The 15,536-nt window shown below is 54.0% G+C and overlaps 9 protein-coding genes across 9 annotated transcripts; 4 read left to right on the top strand and 5 right to left on the bottom strand.

Moving 5' to 3' along the window:
* Positions 1 to 169: 169 nt before the first annotated feature.
* BU25DRAFT_329298 (uncharacterized protein) lies at positions 170 to 457 on the bottom strand (the record flags this gene model as incomplete). Its single annotated transcript, XM_033702308.1, has 1 exon — positions 170 to 457. A coding segment is annotated over one exon (288 nt), but the record flags the coding sequence as incomplete, so codon positions are not given.
* Positions 458 to 1,373: 916 nt separating this feature from the next.
* Positions 1,374 to 1,565, bottom strand: BU25DRAFT_318004 (uncharacterized protein; the record flags this gene model as incomplete). The annotated part of the gene is made up of 1 exon (XM_033702224.1): positions 1,374 to 1,565. A coding segment is annotated over one exon (192 nt), but the record flags the coding sequence as incomplete, so codon positions are not given.
* An 874-nt stretch (positions 1,566 to 2,439) lies between these two features.
* BU25DRAFT_382777 (spindle pole body interacting protein) lies at positions 2,440 to 4,879 on the bottom strand (the record flags this gene model as incomplete). Its single annotated transcript, XM_033704253.1, has 1 exon — positions 2,440 to 4,879. The coding sequence occupies one exon, from the start codon at positions 4,877 to 4,879 to the stop codon at positions 2,567 to 2,569; it is 2,313 nt and encodes a 770-aa protein (XP_033567073.1). The 3' UTR covers positions 2,440 to 2,566.
* A 517-nt stretch (positions 4,880 to 5,396) lies between these two features.
* On the top strand, positions 5,397 to 6,705 carry BU25DRAFT_382773 (EF-hand; the record flags this gene model as incomplete). The annotated part of the gene is made up of 2 exons (XM_033704252.1): positions 5,397 to 5,458; positions 5,512 to 6,705. The coding sequence occupies exons 1-2, from the start codon at positions 5,456 to 5,458 to the stop codon at positions 6,703 to 6,705; spliced, it is 1,197 nt and encodes a 398-aa protein (XP_033567072.1). The 5' UTR covers positions 5,397 to 5,455.
* A 161-nt stretch (positions 6,706 to 6,866) lies between these two features.
* Positions 6,867 to 8,451, bottom strand: BU25DRAFT_85121 (uncharacterized protein). The gene is made up of 2 exons (XM_033712168.1): positions 7,468 to 8,451; positions 6,867 to 7,420 (listed from the first exon to the last, which is right to left on the bottom strand). The coding sequence occupies exons 1-2, from the start codon at positions 8,333 to 8,335 to the stop codon at positions 7,029 to 7,031; spliced, it is 1,260 nt and encodes a 419-aa protein (XP_033567071.1). The 5' UTR covers positions 8,336 to 8,451; the 3' UTR covers positions 6,867 to 7,028.
* A 601-nt stretch (positions 8,452 to 9,052) lies between these two features.
* On the top strand, positions 9,053 to 10,271 carry BU25DRAFT_470922 (uncharacterized protein; the record flags this gene model as incomplete). Its single annotated transcript, XM_033710803.1, has 2 exons — positions 9,053 to 9,192; positions 9,247 to 10,271. The coding sequence occupies 2 exons, from the start codon at positions 9,053 to 9,055 to the stop codon at positions 10,016 to 10,018; spliced, it is 912 nt and encodes a 303-aa protein (XP_033567070.1). The 3' UTR covers positions 10,019 to 10,271.
* Positions 10,187 to 11,623, bottom strand: BU25DRAFT_85114 (uncharacterized protein). The gene has a single exon (XM_033712167.1). The coding sequence runs from the start codon at positions 11,576 to 11,578 to the stop codon at positions 10,355 to 10,357; it is 1,224 nt and encodes a 407-aa protein (XP_033567069.1). The 5' UTR covers positions 11,579 to 11,623; the 3' UTR covers positions 10,187 to 10,354.
* A 716-nt stretch (positions 11,624 to 12,339) lies between these two features.
* Positions 12,340 to 12,900, top strand: BU25DRAFT_470921 (uncharacterized protein; the record flags this gene model as incomplete). The annotated part of the gene is made up of 1 exon (XM_033710802.1): positions 12,340 to 12,900. One exon carries the CDS (start codon positions 12,340 to 12,342, stop codon positions 12,898 to 12,900), a length of 561 nt encoding a protein of 186 aa, XP_033567068.1.
* Positions 12,901 to 13,347: 447 nt separating this feature from the next.
* On the top strand, positions 13,348 to 15,249 carry BU25DRAFT_470920 (X-Pro dipeptidyl-peptidase protein; the record flags this gene model as incomplete). Its single annotated transcript, XM_033710801.1, has 3 exons — positions 13,348 to 13,559; positions 13,609 to 14,007; positions 14,061 to 15,249. The coding sequence occupies 3 exons, from the start codon at positions 13,348 to 13,350 to the stop codon at positions 15,247 to 15,249; spliced, it is 1,800 nt and encodes a 599-aa protein (XP_033567067.1).
* Positions 15,250 to 15,536: the final 287 nt, after the last annotated feature.

The raw sequence follows: 15,536 nt of genomic DNA, 5'->3' as shown, positions 1-15,536 counted from the left end.
GCTGACAAATGGGTGCTGACAAATGGGAGCTGACAAATGGGAGCTGACAAATGGGAGCTGACAAATGGGTGCTGACAAATGGGTGCTGACAAATGGGTGCTGACACAAGTATATAAAGACTGGTAGGGTTGTTGTTGGCTGCAAGCCATGTCAGGATGACAGTAACCCAGCTCTCGCTGACTGGCTCTGTGGCTATTGACAACGCGAAATTTGCTATCATTTCCCTTGTAGGAGGTAGACGGCGAGCTGTAAGCTCTTCTATATACTTGACAAGCTCGTCCTCCTGTTGTGGAGTGAGCTTTTGTTGTGCAATCGCCTTCTCTTCACGCGATCGCGTCTCGTGTCGATATTTTCGAGACAGGGTTGAGCGCACAACCTTATGTTTTTTAGCCAGCGCTGTCCACGGGATCTTATCGCATGGTATCATAGAGTCTATCTCTTCAAAGGCAGATTTCATAGTCATTGTGGCGTTGAGTAATTGTACAGTGAAGTATGGGTACAAAAAGGTGGTTTGGCGCATTACGCGAATCCGCGCATTACGCGCACGGACACGGTACCCTTGTCCTTTTCGCCTCTCCTTCAACTTGAACAAGTTTCCATATGTTATTGAAGGACTTTCCTTCAAACTGTTAAGAGCAATCCCCGCTTCTTCAAGTTGTCGCTGGTATCTGTGGAAGGGTTGAGATGATTTGATTGACCTGTGGAGCTATGGCAAGGATCGATCGGGACTATATCGTGGAAAGGAATAGCAGTGGTAGGATGGGGAGGCAAACTGCACTAACCGAATGAACTGGACAATCAGTGCAGCGGACCGCTGGCAAACACTGCAACGGACCACAGGCGAACATTATCTGATCAGGAGCGCTGATATGGTACGTATAACTGACTTGCAGCATATTGGACTTTGTCGCTATTTGTCTTCATCAAACCTTTAAAGCTCCAGTTCCTTCGCTTGAAGTATCACTGTATAATAAGATGTGGCGACTTATGAAGTTTTACAACAGTCGCCAAATATAGAATGCTTCTTATTTTCTATCATCCTGTCGCAGAGACTGACACATGATAGAAGAGCTTGTGCTACCGGACGCTTATCTGGTTCTCTAAAAAGCATGGCTCGAACGTCCCTGAAGAGGTCGTCCAATCATGGGAGCCACGATTCGAGATTGTCCAGGTTCGAGTGGAAAGCAGGATCTCGTTTAGACCAGCTGGTCCTCAAACGTCGACGTGTGCCGTCATAGTGTATGGTTAGTATCTCGAGTGATACACATCCCAGGGAGAATGTATCTGCAGCTTGTCCATTTACCTTCCATTCAGCAACCTTACGAGCACAATGGTCAACGCGGGGGTCCTGTGCCTCGGAAGTTGCAACTCATCTCTGGTGCATAGTAACGCAGCGTTCCATGTTCATTGTCCGTAGCGCTCTCTGACAGCAGGGAAAAGTCTGTGGCACTCCCAAAGTTGCTCAGATACAGCCGTTTTGAGGACAATAGTATGTTCAAATGCTTAAGGTCTTTGTGGCGTATTTTTTGAGCGTGCAGGTACTGGACTGCGGAGACGAGGCAACCTATCTGGGAGCACACCGGTGAGGCTTTACATCGCGATTGAGAAGCGGTAAAGTAGTCGAGACGTGTGAGTCGATTTTCTGGGCTTCATCGGCGCCAGTTGTCCAGTGCGCCTCGACGTCTTCGAAGAAGGTATGGAGGTTGCAAACCGCCACCGGATAGAGGAGAATGCCCAATGCTGGCTGTGTGTGTATATTCCAACGAATTGGATCATATGGACATGCCTCAGCCTTTCAAGTGTCTTAATCTCTTTTCTCTCATGTAATGGAATCTTGCGCCTGAACACGATCCTCTTCCAAGCAATGGTGTGACCATGTACGCTTGTTTTGTACACATCGCCCATGGCACCTCTGCCGAGGAAATGACCTACGAGTTCTTGATCAGCATGGCGTTCACGGGAACCACTTCCAGTTTCCGACCCGTCGCTCATGGCATCATGAAATGAGCCTTGCAAAGTAGTTGCGTCGTCATCATCACCGGCCTTGTCTGCTGGTCCTAGAGTCTCTGGAAGCTAACTCAACCGTTCGACCTCAGCGTCAGCCTTCTCCACTCTGGCTTTTGCGTCTTCTTTATCAGCTATAATTATAGTGCTCATCGATACAAAGACCATATGACGCTAACGCCTGGAGACGCATGCGAACCTATTGTACATAGGCTCGCATGTTTTAGAGGGTCGGGCAGAGACTGTTACTGGTAAGGACAGATACACGAAAGAGAAACACCAGCGGATCCCGAGGCAGAAGACAGGAAGTCCAGCCTCGTGGCTGCTGAGGGCTGCGCTAAAACTGCGGCTGAGCCGAGCAGCGGCAGGCGCATAGGAAGGAGCCCGAGAATCACATCAGATGAGGCAGCTAGTTTCGTGCCTACCAGAGGCTGAGGTGCGAGTGCTTTGCGGGCTATTGATTCTTCACAGGTTGCGTTACAGCCTTGCCCCATCCGCGTGGTGGCTCATAAGTGTCATGGATCCCTCCACGTTCAGCCTTGCCTCATCATCTAGGTCAGGTCTACTTAGGGGGTCCGCCTTCCTCTCTCTTCACCCTGAAGAACGCCAACTTAGCAAACCGCCCGAGACTGCTCCAAAAGTACCTTCCAGCCGGATGTTCCATGATTCTCTCCAACAATTTGACCACCGCCCTCCTGACATCCTGCCTCGGATGGAACAACCCCAGGCTAAGATAGAAAAGGCCAGTATTGCTCTCTGGTATAACGCACAGCAACTGCAAGATGGTATCATACTGCAACTTTTCCCCCGGCCGCCTCTCAGGATCATTGGCGAGTGTAAGGTGCTGCTTAGCATTCGGAAGATCAGCTTCAGGCCCCGACGCACTGGCATTGGGCGATCCAGCTTCCTCAACACACCGCGCAAGCGCAAGGTAGATAGCCGCAGACTGATCATGCGTGAGCTTCAAGCATCTCAACTTATCGTGTTGATGGTGTAGGTCGATACCGCGCACTGGTCTCTTATTCCAGTGCCTCGCAAGATCCTGGACGCAACTGTAATAACTTCTTGTGCTGCGCCACCCTTCTATGCGATGTACGTTGGCAGCGAGTTCGCGAAGCCGGGAGTGTTCATCCGGCCATACGTAGCCGTGACCAGATACACCATATGCACCGGCGTCAGTCTCGTGTGAGCCAATGTACAAAGCTGAAGCGCCGTAGACGGTCTCTTCGAACGCCGCAGTAATGCGGGTGAACTTGAGAACCCAGGAGCGCCATTTCGCTCGTATAGCGTTTTCGCCGTGGCGATTCGCTATGGCTTGGAGCATGCTTTCCATAAACTGGTTATCGCCAGTCGTGTCTACGCCGCCTTGCTTGTCAGAGCTCATTGCGCTGCCTGCACCGCTGACGGGTATGCCGTGTTGCTGGAAGTAGAGAGATCCGTCGGTTGGCGAGGCTGCTTCGATGCGGTTGCTGATCTTCATGCGGCCGGTGGGGAGGTCGCATAGAACGTCCCACCACTCTGGTTTGAAGGAGAAGGTAGGGTTGGTGACACCGGCGATGAAGCCGGGGACTTTGAGGAGGTCGTCGACTTTGGTCAGGTCGGTATATGGGAAGGCGTGGCGGACAAAGCCTCGCAAGACACCGCCAGATGCGAGCGCACATGCTGCAAGGACAGCTTCGGCGACTTCGCTTGATGGCCGGTTGTGGCCGATGAAGATGATGCGCTTCTGTGTCAGGAGCGCGTTGACAAGGACGATGATGGGATGTGTATATGCGCCGCTTGTCGTGAGATGTGGGTGTAGAGCGAACGGCTGAGGTTGAGTCGAGTGGGGTGTGGAGAAGGTCTGGATGAGCTTGATGAGGGAGAAGTCGCCCACCGTCTCAGGGCTGAGGGCAGATGGTACTTTGACAGGCACAGGGATGCCGTTGTAGTTGATCTTCGACTCGAACTCGTGTGTGTCTCGTGGAAGAATGTACGCGATCCTCTTTGGCTGCGGGTCTGTGGATGACAGGGAGGCGCTCTCGGCATCAGCTGCCTTGCGCTGCCGTATCATCTGCTCGAACTTCTCGATGAACATGTCTTTTGCGTCACCGGCATGCAGCACAAAGCTCTCCAGGGAGGACAGCTTGGGCAACAACGACAGGTCCATGGTATTGAGCGCGTTGTAGAGCGAGGCAAGCGTCTCGATGACCGGGTGTCGAAAGTACTCCTCGAGCGCTAACAAAAGTAGCGGCTTGTAGATGTGTAGGAACGAGTGTCGAGTGCAGATAGCCATGGCTTTGACGACAGCTCCCCGCTTGACGGTATTGTCCTGCTTGGTGTTGACCAAGTTCAAGACATAGACGAGCGGCGGGCCATCAGGGTCCTGTTCCTCGTTGGTGGCCTCTGTGTCGTCGTCGCCATCATCATCGCCGTCCTCATCATCGCCGTCCTCACCCTCTTCGTCAGCATCAGCCTCGCCATCCTCTTGCCCCTCTTGCCCCTCTTTCCCCTCTTGCCCCTCTTGCTCCTCTTTTCGCCGTCTGCGCTTCCGTCTGCGCTCTCTCCGCGCCTCCTTCTCCTCCTCTTCTGTGGTGGTGTCCTTGTGAAGGAAGAAGATGGTCCAGTCCTGAGCACGCGAATGCACCTGGTCCGGCAGCATGAGCTCGGCCAGCGTTGTCTCGTCTCCGCTGATGGCGGCGGGGTACTGGTTCTCCATGACCGACCCGCGGTCAATGTCGAACGATGCGACCAGGATGTACTCGACATGGCGCTCGACCGCGTCGGCGGGATACTGCGAGCGCAGCCTGCCCACACCGGCGCCGACCTGGTGGGACTGCGCCGAGGTGAGCGACGAGGGGGCCGATTCCTCGAGGTCGTCTGCCTCAGGGAGCATGGGCGGCTGCGGGGAGCGCGCGTTCCTGGGATCATTGCGCACCGAGACCGAGGGCGAGCGCGAGGGCGGGAATGAAGAAAACGAGGGCTGGCGCTGCAGGCCGCCTGGCTGGGCAGAAGAGCTGGAGAGCCCGGCGGGTCTTTGCGCGATCACTTCAGCCATGAGTGTTTCCATCTTCTCCACGATCCCACCGTTGCACGCATGGCGTGGATCTGCCGTATGTCGCGCTAGGGGCCCCACACAGGGGTAGCGTTCCGGAGTCGGGTCGCGGCTTGACTTGCGGATGATCAGGCAGTCCACAGTTCACCAGCTGAAGCACTGGCAGCGGAAAGGAGCGTTGAGCGCAATCGGCCTTCCTTTACATGTTACACGACGCGCTCCGGGGGGGGGGGGGGTGCTCTGTGGATATGGAGTGGACCCTGAGCTGTAAGGCTTATCGATGTGCAGGGATGAGCGACTTGGCATCATGGTTGCTGGGGAGGGCCGCGAACGTCAACACGGACTAAACACGCTGCATCGTCGCCCAATCGAGCAATCCACCGCCAGTGTGAGTGCAACCACCAGAGACACAACATCATGGTATGCAGGCGGCCGGCTCCCTACTTCCGCCGTGGTAGACTAACACGCTGCAGTCGGCGCCAACAGACGCGAAGCCGTCACCCCTCTTCTTCAACAGCGCGCGTGGATCGCGTCAGTCGCCCTTCGGCCGGCCGGGCTCCATCAGACAGGGCTCTCCCTCTACAGCGCGTCCTTCAACACCAACAAGCTCGCCGCTGAAGCCGAAAGAGACACCAGGTGCCTTGTCGCCAGCATCCCTCCGCCAGGCCACGGCCAGCAATGCCTCCCAGAATGCGCCGCCATGGCTGAAGACGGGAGGCGCAGCAAGTGCAGGGGAGCCGCCTGGCTCGCCCTCACAGCTTCGTTCGCCGTCGAGAGAACTGCGGTCGCCTTCGAGAGAGCCGCTGTCTCCGGGGCCACAGCTGCTCTCACCGTCTCGCGACCGATCAGAACGACCAGAGTACGCACGCAATATGTCCAGCTCCACAAACGCTACCGTACGGCCACTCAGCACGGCATCACTCGCTGCAAAGTTCGACGGCGGTAGAGAAAGATCAAGCACACCTCCTCTGCTCTCTCGAGACAGCACCACGCCGGTCGTCGAAGAAGCGGTCGAGATGACCATGGAGAAGCGCGCGGAAAAAGCCATCAAGACGGCCATCTCTCCCTCGAAGCCTGTCCTCGTCGAGTCGAAACCAGTGCAACGCCCGCCCGCCCGACCACCCATGATCCGCCAAACCACAAACGACGCACTCTCCAAACTTCCTCCACCGCTCCTCCACAGCATGCGCGAATCCTTCAGCGTCATGGACCGCGACGACGACGGCCACGTCAACGCCGCCGACGTCGCAGACATGCTCTCCCAGCTCGGTCTCTCTGCCACGCCCTCCACACTCGCTACCTACTTCAATGGCGCGCAATCCATAAACCTCGCTACATACCTCAACACACTCTCCGATCTGCTCGGCGGGCTCTCGCGGCCCAATGAGCTCAGTGCAGCGTTCGAAGCGTTCGATGATGGGGATGATGGACAGATCGACCTTGCCGAGTTGAAGGATGCGTTATTGCATACTGCGCCGGATGCAGGAGAGCACCGGCTAACGGAGAGGGAGATTGATATGGTCGTTGAGGGGTTCAGTGGGAGGAGGGCGTTTGGCAAGGGTGGGAAGGGGCTAGGTAGGGGCGAGGTGTTTAGGTACCAGGAGTTTATGGCGAGTTTGACGGGCGGTGGGGGAGGGGAGAACGGAGCCGCGCCGGCTCCAGCGTGAGCTGGCGCTGTCATTACGTGAGCTTTCAGGGTGTTGGGTTGGGCGCACGGAGCAGGGATACCTCGATACACGAATTTGGTCAAGAATATAGGATACTCCAAAGATCGCGCCCATCCACACCATGCTCCAAAACCAACGATGAACCGGTCAAGACGCCGATAGAATCTATTCAGCCCTACCCTCATTGTCCCAAGCGTATTTTTGCAGACGCCAAGCCCCGATTAGGATTTCTGAACTTCCCCTCGGCAATGTGCTTGTGCCCGTTACGGCATCTTGCTCTAGCTCCCAGTGTTGAAGTTTGTTGCCTGTCCAACGGCACCCCTTCAGGATATTGTAGACGCTGTTTTGTTAGGCTCAAAGACCTTGTACTTCGCCTTCCAATCCCGTCGATGCAGCTGCCATGCGGATTCCGAGTTCGCACCATCCCGCGTGTGGTCTGCCTCGGGATTGTGGACGGCTTGACGTCCAGAGGTGCGGTCGATGCAGTGTATGATGGCATCGACGACGATTTCAGGATCGTTGATGTAGTGCTTGCTGCCAGGAACATGCGCGTTGTGGTACCAGATCTTCCACTCAGGCGACCCAACATCTAGCTTCATCAGCGGCGATAAGCCGCCACTCCTGATCAAGCGGCTAATTTTGAGAGTATGAGTGGCTTGCCTCACGTCACCCCTCCAGTGGTGGCTGGGTTTTTTCCAGACGTACTTCGTCACGACTAGTTACATCAGTAAAGCAACACCGTAAGAACACCTTCTAGCTTACTATGCTCGTCGTCGAGATGTATCTGCCTTTGCTCCGTGTGGTTGGCGACTTTGGTTTTGTAGTGATCCTCATATGTCACGGTAGCCTTTTCGATGTCGATGACAAGTAGCCCGGCGCCATGGCTGTTCGGGTACGTGCGGTAGCAGTCCATGTATATAACTCGCGGCCATGGCTTCGAGTCATGCCTGCTTTTGGCCCGCTTGTGCAGCGGCACATCACTGTGTGGTGGTGACAACGCTCTGCGCTTCGATCTGATGGCTACTTCTTTGGTGCTCTCTTTTTGACTGGTGCCATTTCGCATGGTCGCGAGTGCTGCCTTCATGCTTGTTCTGGGCGCTGGCGTTGCTCTTGGACTGAGGTTGTCAAGCCATCTTGACTCTTTTGTCGTCTGCTGTGCAGCGTCGGCGCTGAAAGACACGCTCTGTACGGTCACTACTTCGGTCTGGGACGCACAGTTTCGCATGTCGCTCCGCTTTGTTTCCTTGATGCCGCAGAGAATGCACTTATCGAGGTCGACGCACGTCTGAGCACCGGCTGACGCGGTCATCCTTCCATTGGTCGTCGCCTTCAAGCCATCGAAAGTCCAATCTGCTGTACATCCCTCCCTTCCTTCGAACCACATACGTAACAGCCCATCGTTCCTGAGAAGGTGCAGTTGAATGCCCACAGCACTGATATCGAGGCCTGCCTTTGCAGGCTGGAGGTTGTCAATGATACTGTCCTCGCTGCTACTTGCAAATTTGACGTCGGTCTCTGAGATCTCATATGTCTTCGCGGATCTGCCGTCCTTAGTGAGCTCGTATGTGAGGACGCCTTGAAGATCGAAGAGATAGAACTTCAGGCCGAAATGAGAGATGAGTTGGTGCATGATGGAAACAAGGGCTCAAGGGCTCGAGAAAGGAGAGGACGAGTAACTGATGGTTCGTGATATGCGAGTGTAGTATGACCAGTTGGTAGGGTGGTAAAGTTTGGAGAGTAGTTCAAGGAAGGGAAGCTTATGACAACCCGAAAGCGGGAGGGAGAGTGAGAGCAGTGAGCTGCGCATGGTTGTGTTTCTCTCTCACCAGCCCTCGTTACGTGGTAATACCTTCAAGGTATTTCATGCGATACGTTGAGAGGAACCTGCTCTACGTGACCTTGCGGGTGAAAGAGCAATCTTCGGGGCGGTCATCTCCCGCCTCGTGCCCCATGAGACAAAGATTAGCCGTGAAGACGATTAGCAGCAACGCCTATGAGTCTGAGCTAAGCTGGCATTCAAGTGTTGTCTGTCGTCCATCCTGGAGATGCAACAAGCCGTGCTGCACTGATGAACACCAATCCAATAGAGCTTTCAGATTAACCAAAGGCGGGCCGATTGGAGAAACAACGAAACTTGTAATGTTCGTAGCAGCCATCCTCGTATCAGCTCTGAATTGGTGTGAGGTTTTGCGAGAAGAGGTGCGTGACGGAAGTGATGGGAAGGAAGTTGCGGCGGACCCGTGGACCGACAAATCCCCGACTTGGCGGCTAGTGCGAGCTTGGGAGACGTAAGCTGTCCTCTGGCATCACTCAGAGCTCCGCGTTCACTCTTTTGCATACGTCAATCATGAAGTTTTCTTTCGGTCTCGTGTCTTCGCTTTTGCTTTCGGGCGCGCCAATTGCATATGCTGCGGCTTGGAGCTTCGAAGATGCCACCGTTTCGATTGCCAGCAAAGGCGCTGGTGTAGGCGGAGCTTCCAAGGACAAGTGAGCTCGCCCACGTACGTAAACCCCTTGAGGCTGGGAACTGACTCTTCTTAGACTCAGCGCTACAACGCCCCTCGCGAAGACGGTGTCACTAGGTGCAACCGATTCCTTGAAGCTCGACCTTACAACCGTTGACGGAAAGACTGCGAAGCGACCACACCAGGCTTTCCTTACCTTGACTGACCCCACAAGTGGGCTGGAGGAGTCTTTTGTGCTCAGTGTCAAGGACAGTGGCAAGGGAAAGGTCTCTTTGGTGGGTATCACGTCCAATTGCACAGGCACGATTAACAACTCGCAGACGCAGAAGGACCTACCCCACCAATTCCTTACTGCCTCCAAGCCAATTCCCGCCTCAATCGTCATTGGAGCATTCGGCTCTTCCACCCCCTACAAGCACAAGGTTTTTGATCTTACCGTAACGCGCGGTGCGAATGTGCCCCTCGCTATCCCCGAGGCACCGCTCCGCTACGCTCCTGAAGCCGAGATCCACCACATCTTCCGCGAAGACCCCAAGTCACCACCCAAGATCATAACCATTGTCTTTGCCGCAGCCGTTGCTGCCGCACTTCCCATTCTGCTGGGCCTTTGGGCGACTCTTGGTGCCAACGTCAGCCACCTTAGCAAGGCTCTCGGTGCGGCTCCTGTTTCGCACGCCCTCTTCTACGGTTCGATCATCGCCATGGAGGGTGTTTTCTTTCTCTACTACACGAGCTGGAATCTGTTCCAGACTCTGCCTGCCGCCGGTCTTGTTGGTGTTGTTGCATTCTTGAGCGGCAGCCGGGCGCTGTCCGAGGTTCAGGAGCGTCGCTTGGCCGGTCTGAGATGATAGAAGAAAGATAGGTGAGGGGGGACGACTGTTGTCCGTATATGCAGCGCGCGATTTTGGGATCTACAAAAAGGAGCAGAAGCTCCAAGCACTTGGTGAGCCTCGATGCATCGACGTTAACCACGTCACCGGTAGAAGAGAGTGGACGAAATGAAATGAGTATTGCCATGCGTCACGCGACGACGGTTCTTAACCGTATGCTTGCCATGTGCGACCGGACGCGATTGCCCATTGTATGCTGCACGGGCCTCCGTGATCTGATCTTTAAGCACATAGGCTACAACGATTTTCTAGCACGACATGGTGATTACCATGCTTCGCCAGCATCTTGCTTTTCTATACCTTGCTTGCCGGCTTGACAACACCAACACATGCTCCGAACCCGACACCTGCACTTCCATCACCAATGACGGCTTCGTAAGTCACCTCATCTCCGTCTGCCAGGTACCTCAACTCACTGCCATCACTCAGCTTACTAGCCTTCTTGCCGTTCTTCGTCAGCTCGAGCAGACACCCATGCTCATGCTCCTCCTCCCCGCTCACAGTTCCACTCGCTATCAGATCGCCCGTCCGCAGTCCACACCCGCCAATCGTGTGATGAGCAAGCATGTGCCTGAACGTCCAGTACATAGTCTCAAACCCGACCTTACACGTCGTCGTTGTCTTCTTACCCCGTGTAATCGCGCCAGTAAGCTGTATATCATAATTCACCGCCCCCTTATCATCCATAAACGACGCAACAGGTCCCATCCGCTCCGGCGCAGGAACCTCATGCGCCCTCAATGCCTCGTGCGTGATCACCCAAGGAGACACCGAGGTTCCGAAATTCTTCCCGTTAAACGGCCCCAGCGGATTCATCTCCAGCCCCTGGATATCCCTCGCAGACCAGTCGTTCACCAGCACCAGCCCAAAAATATGCTGATCCGCATCCTTCGCTTGCAGAAAGGTGCCCGGCTCCACCGGTCTGCCTACAATCGCACCGATTTCGAGTTCGTAGTCCAGCGCGCGCGAGGCGCCGAAGACAATGTTCTTCTCACTAGCGGTGTAGTCCTCGATGTACTGTCCCAGCGGGCGCGTGATAGGTGTGCCGGAGACGGAGATTGAGGAGCAGCGACCGGCGTAGCCAACGGGGTATTTGTGGAATGCGGGTGGGAAGGAGCGAGTGCCCATTATGGCTTCACCCGCGTTAAGGACGTGGTTTGCGCTGGCAGAGTAGTCGGTGAAGTCACCGATGGAGACAGGGAGGTGGAGTGTCACGTCTGCGATGTTCTCGGAGGATGGTGTGTGGAGGTTGTCATTGTAGGCATCTTGAATTGCGGTGCGTACGGCGCTGTGAGTCTGAGATGACTGAGAGGCGAAGGCGTTGAGAGTTGGTTGTGAGAACAGAGCTGGCAGATCTGTTTCCATGGCTTTGAAGGTTTCGTGTGTTGCAAGCTCTGCGAGAAAGATCACATCGTCGCCTATCCTTGTTGCAGCTTGTGGTTGCGGTCTCTTAGCTGAACTTGCAATGCCATAGGGAATGTTGTTGATTCCGAAGTGGGAGGTGTATGCGTTGGCCATCGTGATCTGTGCCTTCAAGCTTCTGATTCACTACTGTAAAAACTGGACTGTGTGACTATTCTTATCAAACTTTAGTGATATTGCCCGAACTTTGGAAGCAACTGTGCTCTCGTTCAAGGCCCTCAATCTCCTTCGTACCAGCTACTTTTGCTAATGCGCGAGGCATCGCGTCTCCGAAATAATTCTCCCTCCACATCGGGCCCCCGCACATGACCCCGGAATCGGTTTCGGTGGGCGGCATTGTCATGCACCGACCTCGCAACACCCACCAGGGTCTGCGGCTCTGCTGTGTGGCATTCTGAGACGTGAGGCTTGAGCATCAGTCTGAAAACGGTGAGATGATCTCTGGAGATCCCTCGCTCTTTCATCAAAGGGCAGTGGTCTAAAACCAATCCCGATAAGGTACATTCCTTATCCATTGTGAACTTCAACGATCTTGCGCAACTCACAAGCTCATACGAGATACTATCACCTATCATGTTCGATACGTGTCACGGAGCTCTTGAGCACCGAAGTGCGAAGTTGTCAGGCTTATGACCCTGCAGTACGAAGGAGCTCGTAACGCGTCGGCAGTTGATGAGACTGAACCCTTTGAAGGTGATCGTCCCTCCACATCGGGAGGTGTCATCAACATGAGATCCACGGTTTGATCTTTACATTCTGCAGATTCACATCCAACAGTTTTCACGAAGCAACCTGTAAAGTGGTACAATCCACCAGCGAAGAACATCATCACTTTCAGACTTTGAAAACTAGCAACCATGTCATCCAGACCCGAACTCGAGAACAAGCTGCCCAGCTTGAAGCGCTATGTCACAACCCACGATCCTACCACTAAGCAGGCAGTCTTCTCAGACGCTGTCGACGAGACCTTGAAATGGGACAGAATACCAAGCGCAGCCTTCGGTCTCCCCTACGTCACAAAAGGGCATCCAGTCGAACTGAACAACGACGCGGACCTGAAGGTCTACAAGCCCTTCCTCGAGAAGGCACCCGGACTCGTAACATCTGGAGGCACGGTCCTGCGCTTCGTCGACATGGAACCCGGTGCACTGTCGCCCATGCACCGAACAATCTCGCTCGACTATGGCGTAGTGATCGAGGGCGAGGTTGAGCTGGTGCTTGACTCCGGGGAGACTCGGATCTTGAAGCGTGGTGATGTTGCGATTCAGAGGGGCACAATGCATGCGTGGAGGAACTTGAGCATGGACAGTTGGGCGAGGATGATGTATGTGTTGCAGGAAAGCAAGCCGGTGGAAATCGGTGGGGAAATTTTGAAGGAGGATTATGGGACTATGCAGGGTGTGCCTGCTTCTCACTAGACACAGTCAGAGCTTGAAGAAAATTCGCTATCATGACAATAGTCGAGGTCCTCAAACACGGTCTCAATTGACCATGCCATCGTTGTTTTCTCTTCAATTGGTGTTCACATGGCGAACGTGTAAATGCCCACAACTAAGATTGAAACTACCATCTCATAGGATAAAACTCTATAGCCAGCAACGAGAGTATCTTTGCCTCTACTGTAACAAATCTTTGGCTATGCGTGTTCATCCATTATCTTGACGCCTCGTACGACGCTTTCGATGTCTGGTTACTACACAATCTCGGGCGGAGGTCCCCCACATTCCTTCCGGAGAAGACCCCTCGTCATTCACAGCCGCGTCGGCGCGATCGGGACCCATACGCGTCGCAACCGTTAATATATACTGAAATGTGCCAGTAGTAAGTTTACACACACCTTTGACACCATTGACGCGACTGACACGATGTCTGAGCAGCTAGAAGTGAAGAAAGCGCACAAAGTTGACGAGACGTCATTCCCCTACATCTTCGAGGAGAATGCGGAAGTCCCGCTGAAGACAAGCTCGCAAGGCATTGTGCGAGTCAACGTCTATAGGCCGAAATCTACGAAAGAGGGTACGAAGCTTCCTGTGCTGGTGACTTACGGTCCGTACGGAAAGGATATCCACTACAAGGAGTAGGTGCCACCAACACGAATTCTACGTTTATCTACCTGACAATTTAAGCTTCCATGCAAAGTCGTACTCTGAAGTCAACCCAGAGCACCACTCCGATCACTCAGCATGGGAGACACCAGATCCCGGTTTCTGGACTAAGAACGATTATGTTGTTGTACGCGCTGACGAGCGCGGGCTCGGGCAGTCGCCTGGCTTCCTCGACACCATGTCGCGCGGAACGAGCGAGTGCTTCTTTGATGTGGTGGAGTGGGCTGCTGAGCAGCCTTGGTCTTCTGGCAAAGTCGGCTTGCTCGGCATCAGCTACTACGCTGGATCGCAATGGCGTGTAGCTGCCCGCAAGCCGAAGGGTTTGGCGGCTGTCATTCCTTGGGAGGGCATGAGCGACTACTACCGCGATCGCTGCAGACACGGTGGTATCTTGAGCAACAAGTTCATCGACTTCTGGTGGTAAGTCCAGGTACGAATTACGACCACTATCCACATTGCTGACTTTGTATTAGGAATCGTCAAGTCATCACGAATCAGTACGGACGACCAGGACGTGCAGCGCGCAACTGGGGTCCCGACACTGTTGATGGTGACCTCTCCGAAGAAATCCGAGCGAAGAACCGACAAGATCAAACCATTGATACAAATGCGTCCAAATACCGTGACGAGATCTATTATGCAAGTAAAGAGTACGACATGAGCGACATCGAAGTACCATTGCTTTCGGTGGGAAACTGGGGCGGTATCTTGCTTCACCTTCGAGGCAACATCGAAGGCTACACCCATGCAGGATCAGAGTTCAAATACCTGCGGATGATCACAGGTCGTCACGATTTGCCCTTTTTCTACAAAGAGGAAGTCGAAGTACAACGCAGCTTTCTTGATGCATTCTTGAAAGGCGATGACCGGGTTGGCTGGTCTGTCAAGGGCAAACATCCACCAGTCGATATTGTGCTCAGGAAGGGTGATGTCGGCTTCGACAATTCAGAAGCCGAGAAGATTTACGAGAGGCGGACAGAGAACGAGTGGCCCATCGCACGCACGCGATACACCAAGTTCTACCTCACACCCTCACAAACACTCACACCAGTTCAACCAATCACAAACCGCCCAAAAAAGCTATCCTACGAGGCTTTGAGCACGCTGGATAACCCCAAACTTCTCCAGTTCACCACCGCTCCTTTCGAAGAAGAGACAGAGATCACAGGCCACATCGTTGCGCACCTGAACGCGTCCCTCTCTCCCCACGCTACTGGCGCCACCCCATCTGACATCGACCTTTTCCTCACACTCCGTTACATCTCGCCCGAAGGCAAAGAGGTACACTACACAGGCACAGCCGGCGACCCCATCCCCCTCGCTAAGGGCTGGCTGCGCGTTAGTCTGCGCAAGACCAACCCTGAGCACCCCAAGCACCGCGAGTACCTGCCTTGGCGCGACTACTTCAGCACAGATGTGCAGCCGGTCATTCCAGGAGATGTATACGCGGTTGATGTTGAGGTCTGGCCGACAAATGTCATCGTTGAGAAGGGTGGTAAGATCGTGTTCGAGGTCAGCAGTGGAGATACACAGGGCAGTGGTATCTTCCAGCACAACCACCCAGAAGACAGGAGTGAGGAGGTGTTTGCGGGATTGAATCATCTGCATTTTGGAGAGAAGTTCGTGAACTACGTTACCCTGCCTATTGTGCCGCCGAAATAGAAGTGTCATGTTTGGGTTGAGAAGCTGGAGGACTACTATATAGAATCTGAATGAGGCAATTGCGCGTGTCATGAGCAAATTTTGCAGTCCCAAATGGTTTTCCTACATGAAAGACTCATTTTCAGGGTGTTCAATGGAGATCCTAATGAAGTTCTCAATGCTCGAGATGGAATGTCCCGCACAGGTACCCCGGTCAGGAAATCAATAATCTGGTATGCTCGATCATGCCACTCTCTTGGATCTTGGGCGATATTGGTGTCATACTTGCATCTAAAATATTGGTTGGG

The sequence above is a fragment of the Macroventuria anomochaeta genome (genome assembly GCF_010093625.1).
Source record: "Macroventuria anomochaeta strain CBS 525.71 unplaced genomic scaffold BU25scaffold_2, whole genome shotgun sequence".
Lineage (NCBI taxonomy): Eukaryota > Fungi > Ascomycota > Dothideomycetes > Pleosporales > Didymellaceae > Macroventuria > Macroventuria anomochaeta.
Note: the sequence above shows the minus strand (reverse complement) of the source record. Positions and strands in the feature narration are given on the sequence as shown.